The 20,039-nt window shown below is 46.0% G+C and overlaps 4 protein-coding genes across 6 annotated transcripts in view; 3 read left to right on the forward strand and 1 right to left on the reverse strand.

Annotated features, from left to right (window-relative positions):
• Positions 1–20,039, forward strand: part of taf7 (TAF7 RNA polymerase II, TATA box binding protein (TBP)-associated factor) — a 175,620-nt gene that overhangs the window by 136,798 nt on the left and 18,783 nt on the right. The gene's annotated exons all lie outside the window — the stretch shown is intronic.
• Positions 22–5,086, reverse strand: arl13a (ADP-ribosylation factor-like 13A). 2 transcript variants are annotated; one of them, XM_037462669.2, is made up of 10 exons: positions 4,869–5,086; positions 3,647–3,763; positions 3,374–3,444; positions 3,030–3,282; positions 2,804–2,909; positions 2,505–2,710; positions 2,305–2,410; positions 1,863–2,160; positions 1,660–1,776; positions 23–1,550 (listed from the first exon to the last, which is right to left on the reverse strand). In XM_037462669.2, exons 1-10 carry the CDS (start codon positions 4,886–4,888, stop codon positions 1,495–1,497), a joined length of 1,350 nt encoding a protein of 449 aa, XP_037318566.2. In that variant the 5' UTR covers positions 4,889–5,086; the 3' UTR covers positions 23–1,494. The 2 variants fall into 2 exon arrangements, with proteins under 2 accessions (XP_037318564.2, XP_037318566.2); XM_037462667.2 differs by having other exon boundaries at positions 22–1,550; positions 2,505–2,909.
• On the forward strand, positions 8,146–15,188 carry xkrx (XK related X-linked). Its single transcript, XM_037462461.2, has 3 exons — positions 8,146–9,080; positions 12,813–13,075; positions 13,669–15,188. Exons 1-3 carry the CDS (start codon positions 8,725–8,727, stop codon positions 14,517–14,519), a joined length of 1,470 nt encoding a protein of 489 aa, XP_037318358.1. The 5' UTR covers positions 8,146–8,724; the 3' UTR covers positions 14,520–15,188.
• nox1 (NADPH oxidase 1) lies at positions 15,497–19,551 on the forward strand. The gene is made up of 13 exons (XM_037460599.2): positions 15,497–15,632; positions 15,773–15,868; positions 16,241–16,351; positions 16,584–16,668; positions 17,118–17,263; positions 17,411–17,604; positions 17,681–17,807; positions 17,900–17,992; positions 18,074–18,315; positions 18,547–18,709; positions 18,836–18,982; positions 19,081–19,205; positions 19,419–19,551. Exons 1-13 carry the CDS (start codon positions 15,588–15,590, stop codon positions 19,543–19,545), a joined length of 1,701 nt encoding a protein of 566 aa, XP_037316496.2. The 5' UTR covers positions 15,497–15,587; the 3' UTR covers positions 19,546–19,551.

Raw genomic sequence — 20,039 nt, forward strand, 5'->3', positions numbered from 1 at the left:
GGGGCTGGGGGGGGGGCTTACGGAGAGGAGGAGGAGGAGGAGGAGGAGGAGAAGGGGGGTCCAAGATGGCGACGCCCGTGTCCCCCTCACAGCACTGTGTCCAGGAGCGTCGACGGCCGGGGGCTCGTCCACGAGTCGAAAAACACAGCGTAAAACGCCGCTAAAATGAAAGGTGATGGCGAATAAATTCGTGTGCAGTTTTCACAGAGAGTTGCGTCTGAATATGAGTCCATTCAGGTTGCCAGGCAACCAAAGACTTAAGGACGCACCCACAGCCCGTACAACTGTACGAATAGAACATGTGTTCACTTGCACGGATACAACTTGTTAAGAGGTGATGGTAAGTATATTTCCATGCTTTTGTTATGCCAGTGGTTTCCCCACTTGGCATGGACACTGCCAGGATTATTTCATTTAAATGATCATGGAATACTTCTATATATTTATTTAATCTAGAAAGAGCTTCTTAGTTTAAAATTAAATACATATACTTGTCAACTTTTACACGGCGAAGACTAAATACATTTTAAGAATTAGGCCAACTAAAATTAGCACAAAGGGTCAGAAATCAATGCCCTTACCCATGTGGTTTTTGTGCTCTTTCATAACAAAAAAGTGGATGTCAAATTATTCCTCCATAAATGACAGTATAATCAGTAGCAGCAATTTCTGCATTTTGTCAAGGACAGCGCAGTAGATAATGATAATAAGCAGATGCATTAATCCTCAAATCTGCTGGGCCATTTGCTAAATAGAGTTCCTCAGAAAGTTAATTGCGGATTGATCAAGATGGTTAGAATGACAGCAAGCTACAATGGAGGAATATTTCTTGATCATTACATTTTGGGAGCCGGGGTCTAACGGAATAATTATGAAATTACATAAACAGCGGGGAAATAATAGAACCCAGCTTGTGGTAAATAATAGTGTTGTTTGCTCCTTGTGGGAGTTTTTGTATTTTTAAATTTAAATAACGAATACATAGGTTTACTTAATTAGCTGACTGAAAATACCTGCTGAAATTTAAAAAAAGACACAATAGATATGACAGGAAAAGTAGTGAATAAACCTTTATTCTTTTTTATCAACAATACCCCTGACTGTGTTAATATCTGAAAAGTGTTCAAAATCTGTGAAAAAATCATGCAATCAAAGAATTAATTTTGATTTAACAACTGTTTCAATTCATAAAAATAAAAAACTAATTTAACATTTTTTGGCATTGTACAATTTCTTCTACTACTACTTTTTCTAAAAATGTATAAATGGATTTTTATATAATTTTATGTTCTTCATACATTTTTACAGACGTGCCCTTCACTACACATTGGATTTTGCAGTTTCCCTCCAAAGGTTCAGGGATCCGGTCTCATGTCCAGTGAAAATAACGACGAAGACATCACGGGATCCGTGTGTCTGCCATGAAGTGATGCATTGTGGGCTGCGGCTTACTGCTGCTACCGCATCCTCACACTCGGGTCGCAGGGTTCGCACTCACTGTCCCTTATCCTGACGTTCCCTCAGAGCCAGCATTGCTTTTCGGTAGAGATCTGTCAGGGAACAGGGTCATTTTAGAAAGACAAAATCGGTGGTTACATTTGTTTTTTCTTAAAATATCATTCCATTTAAATGCAGATGCCAGAAATGGACGAGGCTCACCAAATGTTGCAGACAGGTCCACAGGGTGAGGGAAAGCTTCAGACGTCTCCTCACTGTTGATCTTGTTCTTCTTTTTTACTTTCACAACTTTTTTCTTCCTCCTCTTTTCCCCTTTAGCTGGATATAAGATCAAATCAATATAACATTTCTATTCTCAAACAGATAAAAGAGAAAAGTGTAGGCCGTTAATAACAGATTTCAACCTTTCGGCGGTTCCTCGTCATTGTCCGGTGTTTCTTGCACGTCCAGAATCTCTTCCTTTGCTTTGGGTTTGCGTTTGTTTTTTTGTTTTTTCGGCGGGATCAAGGCGCTGCTGGCTCTCTCCCTGTCCCCAGAGTTTTCATTCTCTCTTTCGCTACCGTCTCCCTCCTCCTCCTCCTTCTTCTCCTTCACTTCCCGCTCATTTGTTTCTGGCTGATTTTTTTCGTCTTCCTTTTCCTTAACCGACTTCTTCTGCTTCTTCTTCTTTTTTGTGCTCAGCTTCTTTTTCAGAGTGGTTTCCTTTAAATAGAAGATTTACTTATCATTTATCAAGGACGTCACAATTATGACAAACAAAATCCTATAAGCTATTATTGCTTTTGATTTCATTAGATTTTACAGGTCTTTATTACAGGAGCCACTGAGTGTGGGTATTTTCCTGACCTTTTGCAGCATGTTTCGAATGGGTTGCAGCTTTCCTTCACCCTTTGTCTTTTTCTCATTTTCTTTTGGACGATGGACCTGGTGAAGATTCGACTTGACGGATTTCCTTTTGAAGTTCGAAAGCATTGAACATAAAAGGTGTCATTAAGTAAATCTTCGTATTGATTCGTACCATATGTGCAGGTGTAGAAGAACCCTACCGTTCCCCTTTGGTTTTTCTTTGAACGTTCTCTGTTTTCCAGGTCTTCTCCCTCTCCCTTGGTTCCAGAGGCCTCTTGCTGTCCTGAACTACGCGGGAGCACAGCTCAGGGTAATCCAGACAAACAGCGCGCAGCAACCAGCGAAGGCCTCGCTGAGTCTTTCTGTCCGACCAGCGCCGCAGGTCCATCAAGGCGGAACAAGGCTCCTTTGGGGAGAGAAGAGAACGTTTGGTCTGTCTTGAAAAAAAGGCCTGCTTTAAATTCACGACTTCACCGAATTCTCGAATTTGAGCACTTACAATATGGCACAGAGAGCGGCTCTGGTTCACCAGCTTCTCCAGTAACAGAATCTCAATCAACTCATTTCCGAGCAAAGCGTTCATTTTGTCTTGTTTGTTGGCCAACCTAAAAAGGGAAAAGGCCTAAGTCATTTACACTTTCCCTCATCTGCCCCCCCCCCTCCCCCGAGTGCACTGTTTACATTGTTCAATGTTAGTTCACACTATGCAAGTAGTGTCAAATTACACCAATATGGGTTTCCCCGCCACTCTCGGTTGCTTCAGTAGGTCAGCGAGGACCTCCTTGACCTCCTTTATCCTCTGCCTGTCGCTGGAGTCCAGCACAAAGACGATCCCGTGGGCCTCTCCGTAGAGCTCCCGCCAGGCTCCTCTCGACTGCGCTGACCCCCCCACGTCCAGCAGGGTGACCTGGTAGTTCTCCACTTTCAGCTCACTCCGGACGCAGCCGTGGGTGGGTCCAGCTTCGGCGCCGTGGGGGACTGAAAATAACAGGAAGCAAAAGAGGCGTAGGATCATTTGTCTTGTTTCACGCACTTTTAGAAAAGGTTTTTCTTTAATCAGCTCAATTACCTCTTGACATTCCTCTGATTGAGGAAGTTTTTCCTGCTTTGTCAAGACCAACCACCAGAATGGTCACTTTCCTGCAAAGAAGCATGCTCCGTATAGAATTTCACCCGCGTATAGCTTCAAAGCACTAATGCCAGACCCCGTCAGGGGGCATCAATGAACCTAGAGTTAAATGCAATGTACAAACTGTGATTCTTTCTACGGCCGTTTGAATTTCTGTCAAACTGATCGTGCATTTCACTCATTTTTAAAGCAAAATGGGTTTTTTTCAGCTACCTGATCGGCTCCTGTATTTTGGAGACCCAGGTGCAGCAGTTGGTCATCAGGTTGAACATGTTTACTTGAGCTGACCAAGGTGAGCACAGCGGCCACCATCTTCTCTGGAACTGGTGCCTGCAAACAGATGGTCGACTTAAGTACGACGGGTACGGTTTATTGGGGGCTGGGGGGTCACAGCCAATTTATATCGCTTGCCTAATTTCTCTTTTTAGCTTTATTAGCATTCTTGACACACTTTAAATTCAAAGCTTATTTTCTCTGTGTTCTCGGATTAAAATAATGAAATGATGAATTTTGATTGGAGATTTCTGTCATGTAGAAGGATCTAGAATGTGAGGGGTTCCCTCAATGCTTCGTATACACGCAGCAGGTGTGTCTAAGGTAGAGATGCTTTGCCAAGTGCATCTGTTGAGGCTCTGTAATCTGAAAAGCCAGTTTAGAACAGCCTGACTTAATTGTATTGTTGACTAGCAGACCAATTGGTTCTGGCTGCCGGAGACAATTATTTCTTCACCATTACACTAAGTGAGGATGTCCATGAGTGAACATTTTTCACCGGTATCCCATCATTTAAACCAGTTAGTCAATATAAATACAATTTCCATCCACTGTAGCAAATGGGAAAGTTGTGGCCTGTGTCATCGTAAGAGATTCACATGTTTGCTTGTTGGATATTTACTGGAAACAACATTTTTTTTAAAATAATTTCAGGCATTCTGTTTATTTGACCAAATACCAAAGTAATTCTGGTTATTGAGATGTTTCTGGTTCTAATTATTGGATTTATTCTTGGTTTCCGTCCAAACTTTGTAGATATAGTTATGGTAATAACCATGCATAGTTTAGCGGTATTAGAAACCTGATAAATATAAGGTAAAACTTGAATGTTAAGCACAAATAATCCCCAGTATAGTGCAATACAAATCCCAAATACCGAGAAAAAAAGCTATCAATAATATCTTGAGTTTAAAGATAAACCAGAACAGTATTTTATTACTCATTGTAGTACTATATTTTTGTACATATAGCAAATTACTTCAAAAACACTTTGCATAACCAGGATAAATTCACAAAATGTATAAAATGAGGTGAATAATGGGATTAACACAAATTATTACAAACTCATTGGAGAAGTAACTACTAATACTTGATATTACTCACTGACTATGTCACATTCTAGAGTTGCACCTTTATCAAAGATGAATGACAGAATACTTACAGAAGCAAGTCTATGTCCATGCATTCGTCCGGCTGCTCGCCTCTACTAACATGTCGCTTCCGCTTGTTGCTACCGAACTAATCAGGCTCACAGTAAGCCTTTAGTCACCCCATGTAGGTGGTACAACCTGGGAAACCTTGTTTTGGTCCTCCAACCAATCCCAGACTCCTCAGAGCCAATCACTAATCCCATTGGATACCCTGGTTATTCCAGTTAGACCCAACGAAGGTTCATGTGTCCGACTAGGAAGACGAATGTGTCTTGTGGTGTGATCTGACGCGCTGTGACGTCCTGTGTGACGTCCTGAGTGACCTCCTGAGTGACCTCCTGAGTGACCTCCTGAGTGGTGGCACGCACAGCGTTTGGACAGGTTTAGCACAGTCACTGTGACATCACAACTATGGTAACAGCCGCGTGGTGTTGAACTAAAATGTACATCAAACCAGTTTATTTAGTTTATTTAGAACCAAAGCTATTGTTCCCTGTGAGGTGGCTGGTTTATACTAAATGTTTAAACTTTTTGTAACACGTTGCTGGGTGGTAAACACTGCATTATTGTGTGCTTATTTATCAAGGCACAGTTTTATTTATTTTTATTTGCATTTTAAAATCCTTAAGAGAAATGTTCCTGTCAAATAATTTTTCAGTGTAAAAATGAAGATGGAGATAAACAAGATTACATTTCAGGCAAAAATGCATTTGAAAAATGTATTTACAATAGACACATTTCAGACACAATTGTAATTATCTAAGTTTAAACAATTGGTTTTCAGGTACAGTGGTTCACTAACATTTACAGAGAATCAACCCATTACAAAATGGTTAAAGCAATAACAAAGCCACTCCAACACATTCTGTAACGCAGCATGAGCCACTAGATGGCCTCAGGGTCCCATGATCTATCTCCACAGATCGCTCTGTAAACGATAATGTCTCTTCTTAGGTCTTTGACATGCTATGATAAATGCTGAGGCTGGATTTCAGTCCACTCAAATCTAAACCTACACATTTGTGATCTGTTCTTTCATTTCTTAGTGTTTACAGAGGAAAATCAAATGAAAATGGACAGAAGACTACAAAGCAGAGCTTCTACATTTACAGTGAAATGATAAGAGGTTTATGACTTGGAGTATTGGCTTGTTTGCCTCATATTGTTATGTCATTGTGCCAACATCCAATCAGGCTCGGTCCTCCTCTGCTGAGTCGACTCATCCCAGAATCTGACCACAGCCCTGCGTCAGCTGACACACGCACACACACACACACACACACACACACACACATAGCAAAACAGCAGCAGCTGAAAACCACCCCCCCCCTCTGCTCCTGGTCTCCACATTGAAAATAGGTTTCACAGACCCCCGACCGCTGACATTGCAAACTGGGTTACAGCAGAACTATTTCACATCTTCTATTAAAATACATGAACATTATAAAGGAATAGATCAATATTTTGGGAAGTATGCTTCTTTTCTTTCTCGCCGGTAATTACAAGAGTTAAAAGATCAAAACTAAAGTCATGCCTTTATTGGTTAATGCATTAAATTACAGCCAGGACAGTTAGATTAGCTTAGCTTAGCTTAGCATAAGGACTGGCAACTGAGGGAAACATCTCGTAAATGAAACTACCAGCCTATTGGCACCACCAGTTTAGTAATGTAACACTTTATACCTGGTTTGTCTAATCCAAAAGAAAGTCTATAAATATAACAGACAAGATCTAACCTGTCATCCTGTGAGCTTAAGAGGTCCTGCCAGATGTTTTGAGAATTATAAACACAGACAAAGAGTTGAATGATTTCTATGAACTCTATGGTGCAGTCTGCAGTCACTGACCCAAACCACTGCACCACCAATCACATGCATAAGTAATGACATGCCTTCACGGGTCGTGTAGACCACTGACTAGAAGAGAGCATGTGATTGGACAGAGAGAGGTTGGCATGTTGGAGTTGAGCTGTGTTGAAACTAGACCACAGTTTAGTTAATTACAAACAGTAAAAACTCCCTTAGTTGTTAGTTCAAATTATTCTTCACTCAACATATGATGGTTCATCTAAAGGGACAGTTTATGTTGAACAACTGATCAACCCAAGCAACAAAGAACAGCTTTGCAATGGAAATATTGTGTATTTCACTACAGATTGTGTCCGTCACGTCCAATCCTTGTTTGCATAAGTAGTTGAGCAAACAAGGTTGTGTGCTGCGTCACAAAGCGTTGTTGTTGTCCAATGAGCCTTTAGCCATAAAACATTGTAAAATAATGAGACATGCCTTTTGTTAAACGTGTACAACAGGATGGCATTGTAATTGTGTTTCTGTGTGTGTGTGTGTGTGTGTGTGTGTGTGTGTGTGTGTGTGTGTGTGTGTGTGTGTAGTGCACCTGCTTGTGTGGAAGCTTCCCTCTCAGGCCTGCAAGTCACCACAACACGGATGAAAGCGTCGGCCAAATAAAAATAAATGACATGTAATAACAAGGACAAGTCTTCCCTGCCGGTGGAAACTAAAAATGGAAGCGCAGAGAAAGGGAATCTGTCTCTGCTCCACACAGCGCTTCCACTTGGAAAGGACAAATGATGGGTGAAACATCTCTAACTCTATCATTTAGTTTAGCAAAACTAGTCCAAAGGGAATTTAATGTAAAAAGGGGATGTAGTGTTTAACTCAATTTACAATGAAACCTTATTTTTAATAGTGATTATTGTAGTTTTTAAAAAGTGGTACAACAGTGTTACAACATTACAACCTCCTCTGCCATTGGTAGTATAGTGTTACTAATGAGTAGCAGTGATCGTTGTAGTAGGACAGTATACAATAGTTCTCAAAGTCACAATGACCTGAGCAAAATGCCACATGCCGGGCGGCTCAAAATAGCCTGTAACAAGCACCAGATACATTCAGACACATTTCCTCAGTTTATATATTTATATTTCAACTGTATTCATACCATTTTCTACATGCAATGCACATCCCCGCCTTATTGTTCTCAATTCCCATGTATTGTTTTGCCTGCACAGCAAGCAGATGCTCCTCCCTAGGATGTTTCATTACCGTAATCATATTGTGATTTCGCTTTAATGTTGGCTCCATATTTCACATGAGGCTTTTTTCCCCTAATACAGTCAAATGCACCGTTCTGTTCAGTCCATTATCTGTAATTCTTAGTTCCCGCCACCCTCCTGTTAGGTATGCATATATAAATATATGCACATGCAGTATCTGATCTGGGCGCAGAGGCATCCTTCCTGATAAGTCACGTTGTGCCGTTCGCCCCTTGTCGCCTCTTACTTTGAAGGCGGCCGCCTGACTCATTTCCGGTATCTCCCCGTGTCCCTCGCGCCGCCTTCGTGCAGCTGTTGCACTGACAGCGGAGCAGAAGACCTGAACGGGGCAAACAGCACAAGTATGCCCACGCGAAAAAAGCCTGACGTCAAACTACCGGCACACCGACTCCACGGCGGGACCAAACCTCTGCGTTTCACCATCATTTCAACACGTTTTTCTGTCACTCCGGAGTCCGACGTCGCAGCGGCAGCAGCGCGGATATCGCTGGCAGAAGGCGGGGTGCTTTTTTTTCCCGAGGAGTTCAACCGGGCGGTAACGCCACGTAACGTTGAGTGAACCCCCTCCGCCCCCCACCCCCCAAAAACAAGGTCTGTTTGTTAAAGGCGATGTGATAACAGCTATGATCGACTCCGTGGGAAGTTGGGAGAGACGGCGCCGCACGCGACGTATTTACAACAAAACCAAAAAAAAGTGGTTTATTTTGTTTGTTTGTTTTCCAAGTTCAGCACGAGCTCCTCCAGCGACGTCCCGATAGTTTCTTGCGTGTCAATCAAAAAACAAAAAAAACACTATGCAGGGGGTGACCGTGGAGGAGCCGGAGGGAGAGATCTCCGATCTGGACCCGCCGGGGTGCTCCACGCAGGCGCGCGGCTCGGTCACGCTGGCGGTCAATCGCAGCCGCATCCGCCCCCCCCTCAGCGTGCTGCTGGCCACCGGGCTCTACTGCGCGGAGTTCATCGCCGCCGCGGTGCTGTGCAGCTTGTACCGCAAGACCGATGACGTCATCTGGCTGGGATTCACCCTCGCCTTCATGCTGCTGCCGGCGCTGCTCATCCAGCTGGCGCTGACGTTCATCCACAGGGACCTGGGTCGGGACCGGCCCCTGGTCCTCTTCCTGCACCTGCTGCTGCTCGGGCCTGTCATCAGGTGGGTGGCGGTTCGTTTTTTACAAGGCGTGCAGCTTTTAGATGCTGCTGGAACTTGAAGAGGTCGAGGGGATTGGCACTGAATGACCCCCACATTCTTACATGGGAGGATGTTGTGTTCTTCTACTTGGACAGAAATGATTGGTTTGGTTCGACAAAACAAGCTTTTTGAAGACACCGACAGGTGCATTTGACAATTATATTAAGATGATTTCCCTCTCCTCTGACATGCGAGATAGAAAATGATTAATTGAGATGTTAATCGATGAGGAAGGGGGGGGGGGGGGCTTTACCGACATCCCACATCTTACTAACATCTCATTGCACATGCAACTTCCACTTTCCATTTGCAGTGCACTTAATGGGATGCAAATTGACAGTCAGTGTTGAGTGCACGGAAGCACTGACTGCCAGTCGCCATCCATCAGCGTCCATCCGCTACAGGTCGGCCTTTGCGTGTGATCAAGCGCCTTCATTTGAGAGAGTCGCATTTGGCACTCATTGATGGCACCTTGGACAGCCTGTCCCAGCCTGTAGAAGTGTGGGGGGGAGGGGGGGGGCTGCAGAGTGTTACATTCAAACCTAAGATCTTGTTTTGTTCTCTGCGAAGCAAAGCGGTGTAAGATCAACGCCTCTGGTTGGGGGGGTGGTGTTTATTGAATTTTGAAACGTTAACTGTCAGCCCCGGGGTGTTGCTCTGAATCTACACTACAGTAGTGGAAGGGTGTGGTATTCTTACTTGGAAGGAAGTGCTGCGTTCAGGTGTACACGGGCCTCATCGGGAGGAAAACGTTGCAGGAGAAAATGTGGCTAAAAGGTTTATAGATGGCTTGATTTGTGGCTCGGCCTGCAGTCTAAAATATTACAAGTCGGATACATTTTTTAAAAAGTTTGCAGATACAAGACACACAACGTAGAGTGAAGAAATATCTATTAGAGCAACCTTTTTGAACCCACATTTAGTAAACCAGATTTAGAAAGCTATAATAAGCTAACAGCTTTCATTACTGTGCTGTCATATTCCAACTTTTTCAGAATACAGCACAAAGCGATTTCTGTTTGACATGTTGTGAGTCATTTGGGTCAAAGGACAAAACTATATTTAAATGTACATATTAAGTAGGAGAAGAGACTTCTAGAATAAACACCTTCCCTCCTATTTCCATGTCGAGTGTGAGTCAGAAGTGTTTGAATATCTATTTTTGGCCGTGAGGAGCTTTTAGAGCAACAGTGCTGTTGGATTTGTTTTACTGAGTCTGGACTTTTTGGAATGTTTTTATTCAAGGGAGACTTTTTTATTTTTGAAGAGGTCCGATGTGTGACAGACCGACGGTTCGTTATCATCTACCTGATTGAGACTGCAATTTTATCTCGCCATGTTGTGACAAGGATCAAGAATGTGTGGAATGAAAGGGAGGATTTTTTTGTTTTTTATTTCTCCATCGGGAGTAAAACAACAAGGAGACTCGTGCTGTGTCTGAATATGGAGGCTTCAGTTAGTTCACTGCCATAAAGTACACTCGGTGAACACCATGTACACCTATCTGCTCATTGGGTGGGATGTTAACATAGTGGTGTGGTCCAGTGTTCTTCTCTCCACCTTCTTGTCGCCTCCCCAAATACCCTCCCAGCTTTTGTTGGCTCACTTGAACTGTAAGAAGTGTCCACACCGCCATATTTGAGCAGCCAAAAACAACAAGTGGAAGAATGACGCATCCGGGGAATCCATCCTCTGGGGACCACGAATATGGCTGTGAAAACATGTGATTACGTTCTATCTGATGGTCGTCTGGCTGTTTCAGTCTGCATGGAGCTGACACTGTGATCCCGAGCACCTCGCTGCCCTCATGGCCACAACGTGTCAGGGATTGTCTTCTGAAACCGAGTGAGCTGCACAAAACAACTTCTGATATCAAACAGATCTTACATCTCTCTCTAATGAGCGCTTTTCTCGCCCTATATCATACGCTGCACTCTGCTATTACGGATCATTTTGTTCTGTATTTTTCTGTTTTTATTTCTAGATGTTTTTTTGTTCCATGTGTGCTGCTGTAAATAAATAACTTCCGCTCCCTTGTGCCTCAGAGGCGAGGTTTCCTGTGTGACTCAGGGATTCATACATATCTCATATCACAGGGCCCCATCTTTTAACCCATAATTCCACGAAAAATAAACCTTTCCAAGAGCTTTGCTTTGGCCACATTGGAGTCTGGCAGAAGACACGCAGTATCCACAGCGACGTCGCAGTAATTCCAGTGTGTGGGTTTGAATTATTTGCAACTCGTCCTGACTTGCCTCCTCCAAAGTCGCGGCGTTTGTTTGTGTTTCACCGCGTCTCCCCAGTCACACGAGGCTGTGATGGTGTAAGCGCGGCGAGCTAATCCCCAGCTGACCAAAGCAAGACCATCTTGCTAAAGAGCTTCGAAAAGTATTTCCTGCTCTTCCGCCCTGCAGTAAGAAAAACAGCCCTAATGAGTCTTCTTTCTAGAGCCGGTTCAGCTTGGTCCGTGGGGAGGGGTGAGAGAGAAGGGGAGGGGGGCGTGTTCAGCCTGTGTGTTTCCATTAAAAAAAAAAAAAAAAGTCGCTATATTGATTCCCTTGACTAATGCGTCCATGGGGCCTGCTGTTTCTACTCCAGCCTCCCTTGAGCCCGCCTGAGTCCTGAGTGCACGATGGCTCTGGCTCAGCACCCCCCCCCCACCCCCCCAACCACTCTGCTTCCGGATTGCCAAAGGTAAAGGATGTCAATAAATCAGGGGTTTTTTTTCTGTGTCCCGGGCCTTGAACGCTGAGGCTGCAGCGACCCCGATCAGCCGCAGTGGGTGAATGTATTTAGAGATATCAGACTGTGTGTCCAAATAACAGCACGCCGGGCCCTACTCTGTGGGTGAAACACAGTTCAGGGTGGAAGCTTGGCACCGTCCCACATGTACACTGCATGTAAACCAGCACGGTTTCCCTCCCGGCAGCAGCAGCAGCTGTCTGGAGAGTCCCTGAGATCACTGTGGGATTCAAGTGTCAGGTCCAAAAGGTGGAGGTATTTGGACGCAAAAGATGACATTCCTGCTCGGTGACGGGATCTTTTAGCGCCGAGATAGTGAGTGTGTTTGCTAAATGCAGATGTGCTGTTCAGGGATTATGACACTGGTATTGGTAGGTGGTAACCTCGTACTTCCAGGTTAGGTTGTTTCCGACATTCCCACATTTAATCTAGAAAGAAATACCTGAAGATCCAATCTCCTGTCCATGCAGATTACTCTCGCAGTGAAAAAACCGGTTTCCCTCCTGGTGCTTAGTGTTGGTTTTGGTTGGTCAGAACACTGGGAGCATTCACCTTGCAGACGTTGAGAGAACCACACCCAGAGCTTTCCAGTTGATCCCGAACGGCCGCCAGGGAATCAGTGTGCCGTGCTTCCGTTTCCACTGACTGCCCTCTGGTGGATTCTCAGTGCTGTGTTTACTGTGTTTGTTTAGCTGTGATTGTTCAAAGATGTGGTGTGTTTATTATGATGGATCCCGTGAACGTGAGACTAACATATCTGAGATGGTTGTTTGTGCAATATGTAATATCAAAACAAGCTGTAGTATGCAAACAAACTGCTGGTTGAGAACCTGTATGTTTGCTCATGCTCACTCTGCGATGGTCACACGTCGAAACGCACGACCGCGCGCGCCCACTGCGGGCGCGAAAACGTGAACCGGCTCTAAGGTCGCTCTCCCGTTTCATCCTCAGGTGTTTCGAGGCTCTCGTGATTTTCATCAAGGCGGGTAAAATCGAGGACGAGCCTTACGTCACCATCTCCAGGAAGAACAGCCTGAAGAAGGGCCAGGCGGGGCTGATGGAGTGGGAAATCGGCCGATCGGAGCGCAACCTGGCCACGCACCGAGACGCCTTCAAGCGCACCGCCGTCATCCAGGCCTTCCTGGGCTCCGCGCCGCAACTCACGCTGCAGCTGTACGCCAGCATCCAGGAGAAATACTTACTCCCTGCCAGATGTGAGAAGGGCGCAGGGGCTGAGGTCCATGCTACTGTACTACTGTAGGAGTTTTAAAAAGGGTGCTCTCTGAAATTGATTCCTGGCTAAAGTGTACGTCGAGGTAGTCGAGTGACGTTATTTTGAAAGCCAGTGAATAAAGACACACTTTCGTTTATTGATGGAAATCAAAGGTATCTAATGAATAGCTGGCGATTGAGTGCAGTGTGAAATTGTGATTATTAAACAAGACTTCAGGAGCTCAATGTGTTCTCATTAAAGCTCTATTTATAGTACAGACACCGCTGTGCCAAATGCTAATACACATGCACATCGCATGCAAGCATTTATGTTATGTGGGCATGAAGTGAAAAGTACCGGATAAAATACACAATTTGAGTACAAAGGAGGGACCATGAAACTGTTTCAGAGCAGTAATTATTTTCCATACCGTGGTAAGAAAAATAATTACTGATAATGACAGTTATCACAGTTACTGATTGTAACTGATAATTACGATCTCCATTTTTATAGATGGCCTAGTGTAAAGGAATACGTTTGAATGTGTGACTCTTCGATCCAAAGCTAACCCGGTGACTTGTGTCTGCCCCCCAGTGGCTGTGATGATCATCACCCTGATCTCCATCACATACGGGGCCCTCGTGTGCAGCACGCTGGCCATCCAGATCCGATACGACAACTACAAAGTGCACATGCGCCCCGTGGCCTACCTGTGCATGATCGTGTGGCGGGGCTTGGAGATCGCCACCCGGATCACGGCCCTGGTCCTCTTCAGCACGGCGCTCACGCACTGGGTGATCCTGGTCGGCATGGTCAACCTGCTCTTCTTCTTCTTCCTCCCGTGGGTCGAGTTCTGGGCCAGGAAGGGCTCGCTGACGCAGGACGTGGAGAAGAACTTCTCCAAGCTGGGCACCACGGTGGTGCTGTCCATGTTCACGCTGCTCTACGCCTGCATCAACGTGTTCTGCTGGTCGGCTGTGCAGTTGGACTTCTCCCACGGGGAGCTCATCGAGAGGAAGCAGCGGTGGGGCCGCCTGGCCGCGTACTACGCGGTGCGCTTCGTGGAGAACTTCCTCCTCATCGCGCTCTGGTACCTCTTCAAGTCGGACTTCTACGAGTACGTGTGCGCGCCGCTGCTGGCCGTCCAGCTGCTGATCCTCTACGGCCTGGCGTTGCTCTTCATGCTGCTCTTCTACCAGTTCTGCCACCCCTGCAGGCGCCTCTTCAAGTACAACGTGCACGACTGCCTGCACTGCGTCTGCTGCCGCGCCGGCTGGAGGGGAGCGAGCCGCAGCCGGGGCACGCTGCCGCACTCCTACTCCACCGCCGCCACCATGGTGCTGATGCCGGAGGAGCCGCTGGAGCTGCTGGGGCCCCGGGACCCCGCCAGGCGGCCGGAGGAGAGGGAGACGGACATTGTTGAGGACACGACGGAAGCGGCTTGAGGAGGGCCCCCGATTCTCCTGAAGAAAAGGCCCCGCACCAACGGGGTGCGATACTCCGAGTGCTTTCAACACACGAGCGATTGTCGTTTTATCCCCAGACGAGGGGCGCAGCGGAGCCCCCCCCCGGCACATCAAAGAATGCAACGCGTCGAGATGCGCAGCGATGCACAAAGGCCGCCTTGAGAGAGCAGCAGCGGGTCGTGCACAGGACTGAGCCAGGTGTGCGGGAAACGTGCCAGGAGCCACCGTGTTGCTGCGCGCCCCCCCCCCCCTCACCCACCGGTTCACTTCCTCTCGGGGGAACTCGCGCCGTGACCGCCGCTTTAGCACACGTTGGCATGTGCACTGAACAGCAGGAGGAGAAAGTTAGAAGAATGTATGTTGCTCATACCCACCTAAGCAAACCTGCAGAGATAAATGTCACCGCTGTCTAGTGGCCTTCATGCATGGAGAAAGAAGAAAAAAAACAGGTTTTTAGGTTTTCCTTGATATATTGTGAAAAGACTTGTGACTTGAGACTATGTGAAATATCCATTGTGTTGTTAACCTCCCAGTTGATGAGACTTTTGCTTCTAGTTTGACTGCTTTCATTTTTTTTAATGCCTCTTTAAGTGCCTTGACTACTATTGTTTTACCTGAAACCTAAATAAAACTAATCTGATTGTTGAGTTTTTTCACTTCATCTATCTGACGTCACGCTTCGACACTCTCTGCACAATAAACACAATAAACCTTAATTCCCCCCCCCCCCCCCCCCCCCCGAGAATAAACCGATGGCGTCACCGCCCGCCACGGGCTTCCAGTAAGGAGTCAGTCGTCTACTTCCCCATTCCTGGTATCCGGATTCACTTTAACCCGAGCTAGCGGCAGGTGAGAATGTGGTCATTCAGCATCGGGAGGGGGGAAACCTTTTTTACTCGTAGATGGCCCGATGGCTCCGTTCGATTGGTCTCTTGTCTCCGCGGGGGGCGGAGGGGGGAGGGAGTCCGGATCGTGGAGGATAAATGCGCAGTCCAGGTGGAGGAGCGCCGAGGATTCTGCCGCTGGGTTTGACGTTGAGGGCTCATCATGGGGAACTGGATTGTCAACAATGGACTCTCGGCGTTCATACTGGTGGGTTCTGCCGATTTACGTTGCGTTTTGATGACTCGTAATGAACACGAATGTGTCCTGCAGCTTCCTCGCAAGTGAAATGAAATTGAAGTTGAGTGACTAATTGTGTGATGAAAACCAGGTGTTGGTTTTGTTCGCAGGTGGTCTGGATGGGAATCAACATCTTCCTTTTCGTCTGGTTTTACTTATTCTACGATTTGGGGGATCAGTTCATCTACACGCGTTCTCTTCTAGGGGTCAGTCCATTCAAGACGTTCTTTCGTACTTTGTTAAAACAATAATTAAATTAAACCGCAACATAAAGTAATGCACGTGTCCTTTTTATTACTATTAATAAGTATATTGTGATGTGATTACGGCCAGTACTTTCGCTAAAGTAGGATTTTTAATGCATGACATTTACTGTATGTTTATTTTAAAAAAGCGTATTCATTTTTGTTGTTCATGTATGTATTGCATTTTTTTGACCTATTTGTTTGCAATCTTTAAGTGAAATATTTTCCTTTTTAAGATCAATAAAAGAAATCGTACTTTGTAGTATTGCTACTTTTACTTAAGAGACTTCCTCCACCACTGATAATCACACATAGATGTATATTTGACTCCAGTCCGCCTTGGCCTGGGCCAGAGCTCCTGCAGCGGTCCTCAACTTCAACTGCATGCTGATCCTCCTCCCGGTGTGCAGGAACCTGCTGTCGTTTTTCCGAGGCTCCTTGATGGTGAGGACACGATGCATGTTGCAATGTCGCTTTGAATATCCCATAAGGGCGAGGTCCACTGTGAAGTGGTGATTAACATACAAACTAGTTTGACTGCAAAAAGCCTAGACACTATCATTAGGTCATTTTTGGGATGGGTCAACTTTCATTGTTCACTTACATACCCCCCCGAGGCACAGGTCACGCCGGTTACCATTATCTTCATTTTACTGACCTTTCTTTATCTTTTCAGTGTTGTGGGAGAACAATGAGGAAACAACTGGATAAAAACATAAGTTTCCACAAGCTGGTGGCGTACATGATCGCTCTAATGACAGGTAAAATCATCCAAGCAATTCTCTTTAACGCCCACCTTCTTGCTCAAATTACTGAATGCTTTGTTTATAGAGATGAATTCGCTGCATCTGTATTTATCGTCTCCATCTACTGTATCATGGCAGCCAATTTAGTTGGATGTTTAATACTTTTTCTTTGGACTAAAATAAACCCAAACAAGATGTGAATTCCTGATTTCAGAGAGGCGAGTTTAAGGCAAACCGTAGAGTCACGTGCTGAAACTGAGATAAAATAAGATAAGCCGTTCCTTCATTAGTCCCACAATGGAGAAATTGACAGGATGGCGGCAGGCAAAGTGGACGGTGCACACAAAGAAAAAAAACCTCACCAAGACCTCGACGCTGCAAGCCACCCCTCCCCCACCCCCACCCTTCGTGCTGCTCTGCTGCAGACAGTTTCAAACGCGTCTCCCTCTCGTGTGTTCACGCAGCCGTTCACACGATCGCCCACCTGATCAACGTGGAGCGGTACAACAACAGCAGACTAGGAGACAATAGCGAACTCGCCAAGGAGCTTTCAGAGCTGGAAGACAGCGACAACACCACCTACCTGAACCCCATCCGCACCACCAACGTTGTGAGTAATGAAGGAATAAAACGCTTCATGGCGTCGTTCATTCACACGTTCCCATTTGTTGGAAGTGCACGATCTTCTCCACCTTCTTCCCTCTTGTAAACAAAAGCTTGTGTGCCTCCTCCTCCTCCTCCTCCTCTCGCGTCTCAGCACCCACAGCAGACCCCGACGTACTTTGTCTTCACCACCATTGCCGGCCTCACGGGCGTCATCATCACTCTGGCGCTCATCCTCATCATCACCTCCTCCATGGAGGTCATCAGACGCAGCTACTTTGAGGTCTTCTGGTACACCCACCACCTGTTCGTGGTCTTCTTCATTGGGCTTGTGTTTCACGGAGCAGGGTGAGAGCCGAGTCGCCCTGTGTGCGTCCTTTGGTGAAAACGAGCAACGAGTTACAAAGGTTTTTGCAATCTGCAGATACATTGTGAGGAAGCAAGTGACGACGGATCCGCCGCACAACGCCACGTTTTGTAGAGACCGACCTAGCGATTGGGGACTGATTCCCGCGTGTCCCGTCCCTCAGTTTTCAGGAGGACCGGCACAGGTTTGACTTCTACATCTCAGGATTTCTCCGAATTTACGTCTCTGCCTTTGCAGCGGCTGCTAATATCTGCAACTACTGCTTGTTTGTTTTAGACCTGGTGGTGGGTGATCGGACCCATGATCCTCTACATCTTTGAGCGCGTGCTGCGTTTCATTCGTTACATGCAGGCGGTAACGTACAGGAAGGTAATCAGGAATTCCCGCGTCGAAGTAGTTTGGCAAATGACGAGACGGCTTTTTGAACCCGTTTTTTTATTTCATTTCCAGATTGTGCTGCATCCCTCCAAGGTGCTGGAGCTGCAGCTGATGAAGAACGGCTTCAAAATGGAGGTGGGCCAGTACGTCTTCCTCAACTGCCCGGCAATCTCCCAGCTGGAGTGGCACCCGTTCACCATGACCTCGGCCCCGGAGGAGGACTTCTTCGCTGTGCACATCCGCTCGGCCGGGGACTGGACTGATAAACTCATCGACATCATGAAGAATCTTCCAGAGGGGACACAGGGACCCAAGTGAGTCGATGAGGCATTCGACTATTTGTATTTATTCGTTACGGATTTTTCTCTTGGGTCATTTCTTGTGTTTTAAAAAAAAACAAGGACGGGCAACTCATGCCACTTAAAATAAAGTCAACAAGAAAAGCTTCACAGCAAAAATCCAGAATGGACTGTGGTGCCCAACTGCATCAGAGACACCTTTTTTTTGGTATTAGTTTGGATGATTGCAGCTTCTTCTTCTCTCAGAATGGGTGTGGACGGGCCGTTTGGCACCGCCAGCGAGGACGTTTTCGACTACGAGGTCAGCATGCTGGTTGGCGCGGGCATCGGAGTCACGCCCTTCGCCTCCATCCTCAAGTCGATCTGGTACAAGTTCAAAATCTCCAACCCCAAACTGCGCACCAGAAAGGTGAGAACTCAAAGACGCCCGGATCATGTTGCGGTCGCATGCCGTCCACATGTGTTCTCTCTCTCTAAATATAGAACACAATCCAGCAGTGTTATAACCCGCTCGCCTTCCGCTTCCTGCTTTCAGATCTACTTCTATTGGATCTGCCGGGAAACCCACGCCTTCGAATGGTTTGCCGACCTCCTGCAGGGGCTGGAGAGGGAGATGGAGGAGAGGGGAATGGTGGATTTCCTCACCTACAAACTCTATCTGACCGGATGGGATCAGGGCCATGTGAGTGTGTGTGTGTGTGTGTGTGTGTGTGTGTGAGAATCCCAGCGCAGACCAACCCTGCTGGCGTTGGACTTGTCTCACCTCTCTCTCTCTCTTAGGCTAACCACGCCCGGATTCACTCTGACGAGGACACAGACGTGGTCACCGGGCTCAAACAGAAAACCAACTACGGCAGACCCGCCTGGGACAAGGAGTTCGAGCAAGTCCGCAAAGAAAACCCCACGTGAGCTGAAAATGGCTTTTAGAACGCAAAAGTAGCACCGTAACAATGTGAAAAAACAACACCTCACATTTAAACGTATAATCTCCAAAGGCTGACTTAAGAATTTTGTTTTCCGTTATTGTAAGGCATTTTGTGCCTTACATCTTGTTTTTAAAGGTGCTATATTGCATCATTTTTTACGTTTAACCCCTCGTCTCTCCGCCACGTTCTCAGGTCTGTGGTGGGAACGTTCTTGTGTGGCCCAGCGGTTCTGGCAAAGATTTTGGAAAAAAAATGTGCCAAATACTCAGACGTGGATCCTCGGAAGACCAGATTTTACTTCAACAAGGAGAACTTTTGAGTGGAGAGAGGGGAAAAAAGCAGGAGGCAGCATTTTTGAATTTAAGAGTTTCTGTATTATTTGAAGAAAATAAATGACAAAGCTTCCGGGTAACTTGGCCTTACAGCTGGGTGTGGTTCAGATATCGGGAAAGAGGCAGAGCACGTTTATCTGCAATGCTCAGGGCCACGCTCCATTCTTTTTTATTCATGAGAAATGGGGAGTTTCCATTTTGAGTCATTGTTTAGTTTTACACACAAGCTCATTGCAGCAGCAAGAGACTGCAAGGAATGTGTCTACTGTTACATGGCAGCAGCTCCTCAGATATTGTAAATGTTCCCCTTACAATCATAATCTTGCGTGTGTCAGTTAATAAAAGTTGACCATTAATTGGTCATTGAGTTTACTTTTGGTTACAAAGTTGTTGATGTTCTTAACATGTTTTGACACGTTGTAAATATGTGCTGGTTAAGGAAACTGGTTCATTACTTCTCATGAGCGCTGGAACAAATGAA

The sequence above is a fragment of the Pungitius pungitius genome, chromosome 2, assembly GCF_949316345.1.
Source record: "Pungitius pungitius chromosome 2, fPunPun2.1, whole genome shotgun sequence".
In the NCBI taxonomy this organism is placed as follows: Eukaryota; Metazoa; Chordata; class Actinopteri; order Perciformes; family Gasterosteidae; genus Pungitius; species Pungitius pungitius.

What these genes read in the sequence shown, in the direction of transcription:
- xkrx (XM_037462461.2), top strand. Translation starts at nt 8,725, where the DNA reads ATGCAGGGGGTGACCGTGGAGGAGCCGGAGGGAGAGATCTCCGATCTG. An exon ending in CTGCTCGGGCCTGTCATCAG is followed by an intron (nt 9,081 to 12,812) that starts GTGGGTGGCGGT and finishes TTTCATCCTCAG; the next exon opens with GTGTTTCGAGGCTCTCGTGA. An exon ending in ATACTTACTCCCTGCCAGAT is followed by an intron (nt 13,076 to 13,668) that starts GTGAGAAGGGCG and finishes TCTGCCCCCCAG; the next exon opens with TGGCTGTGATGATCATCACC.
- arl13a (XM_037462667.2), bottom strand. Translation starts at nt 4,888, where the DNA reads ATGGACATAGACTTGCTTCT. An exon ending in GCGGGGAAACCCATATTGGT is followed by an intron (nt 2,910 to 3,029) that starts GTAATTTGACAC and finishes TTCCCTTTTTAG; the next exon opens with GTTGGCCAACAAACAAGACA. An exon ending in TGACGAGGAACCGCCGAAAG is followed by an intron (nt 1,777 to 1,862) that starts GTTGAAATCTGT and finishes TCTTATATCCAG; the next exon opens with CTAAAGGGGAAAAGAGGAGG.
- nox1 (XM_037460599.2), top strand. Translation starts at nt 15,588, where the DNA reads ATGGGGAACTGGATTGTCAACAATGGACTCTCGGCGTTCATACTG. An exon ending in GACTCTCGGCGTTCATACTG is followed by an intron (nt 15,633 to 15,772) that starts GTGGGTTCTGCC and finishes TTTTGTTCGCAG; the next exon opens with GTGGTCTGGATGGGAATCAA. An exon ending in CCAAACTGCGCACCAGAAAG is followed by an intron (nt 18,710 to 18,835) that starts GTGAGAACTCAA and finishes TCCTGCTTTCAG; the next exon opens with ATCTACTTCTATTGGATCTG.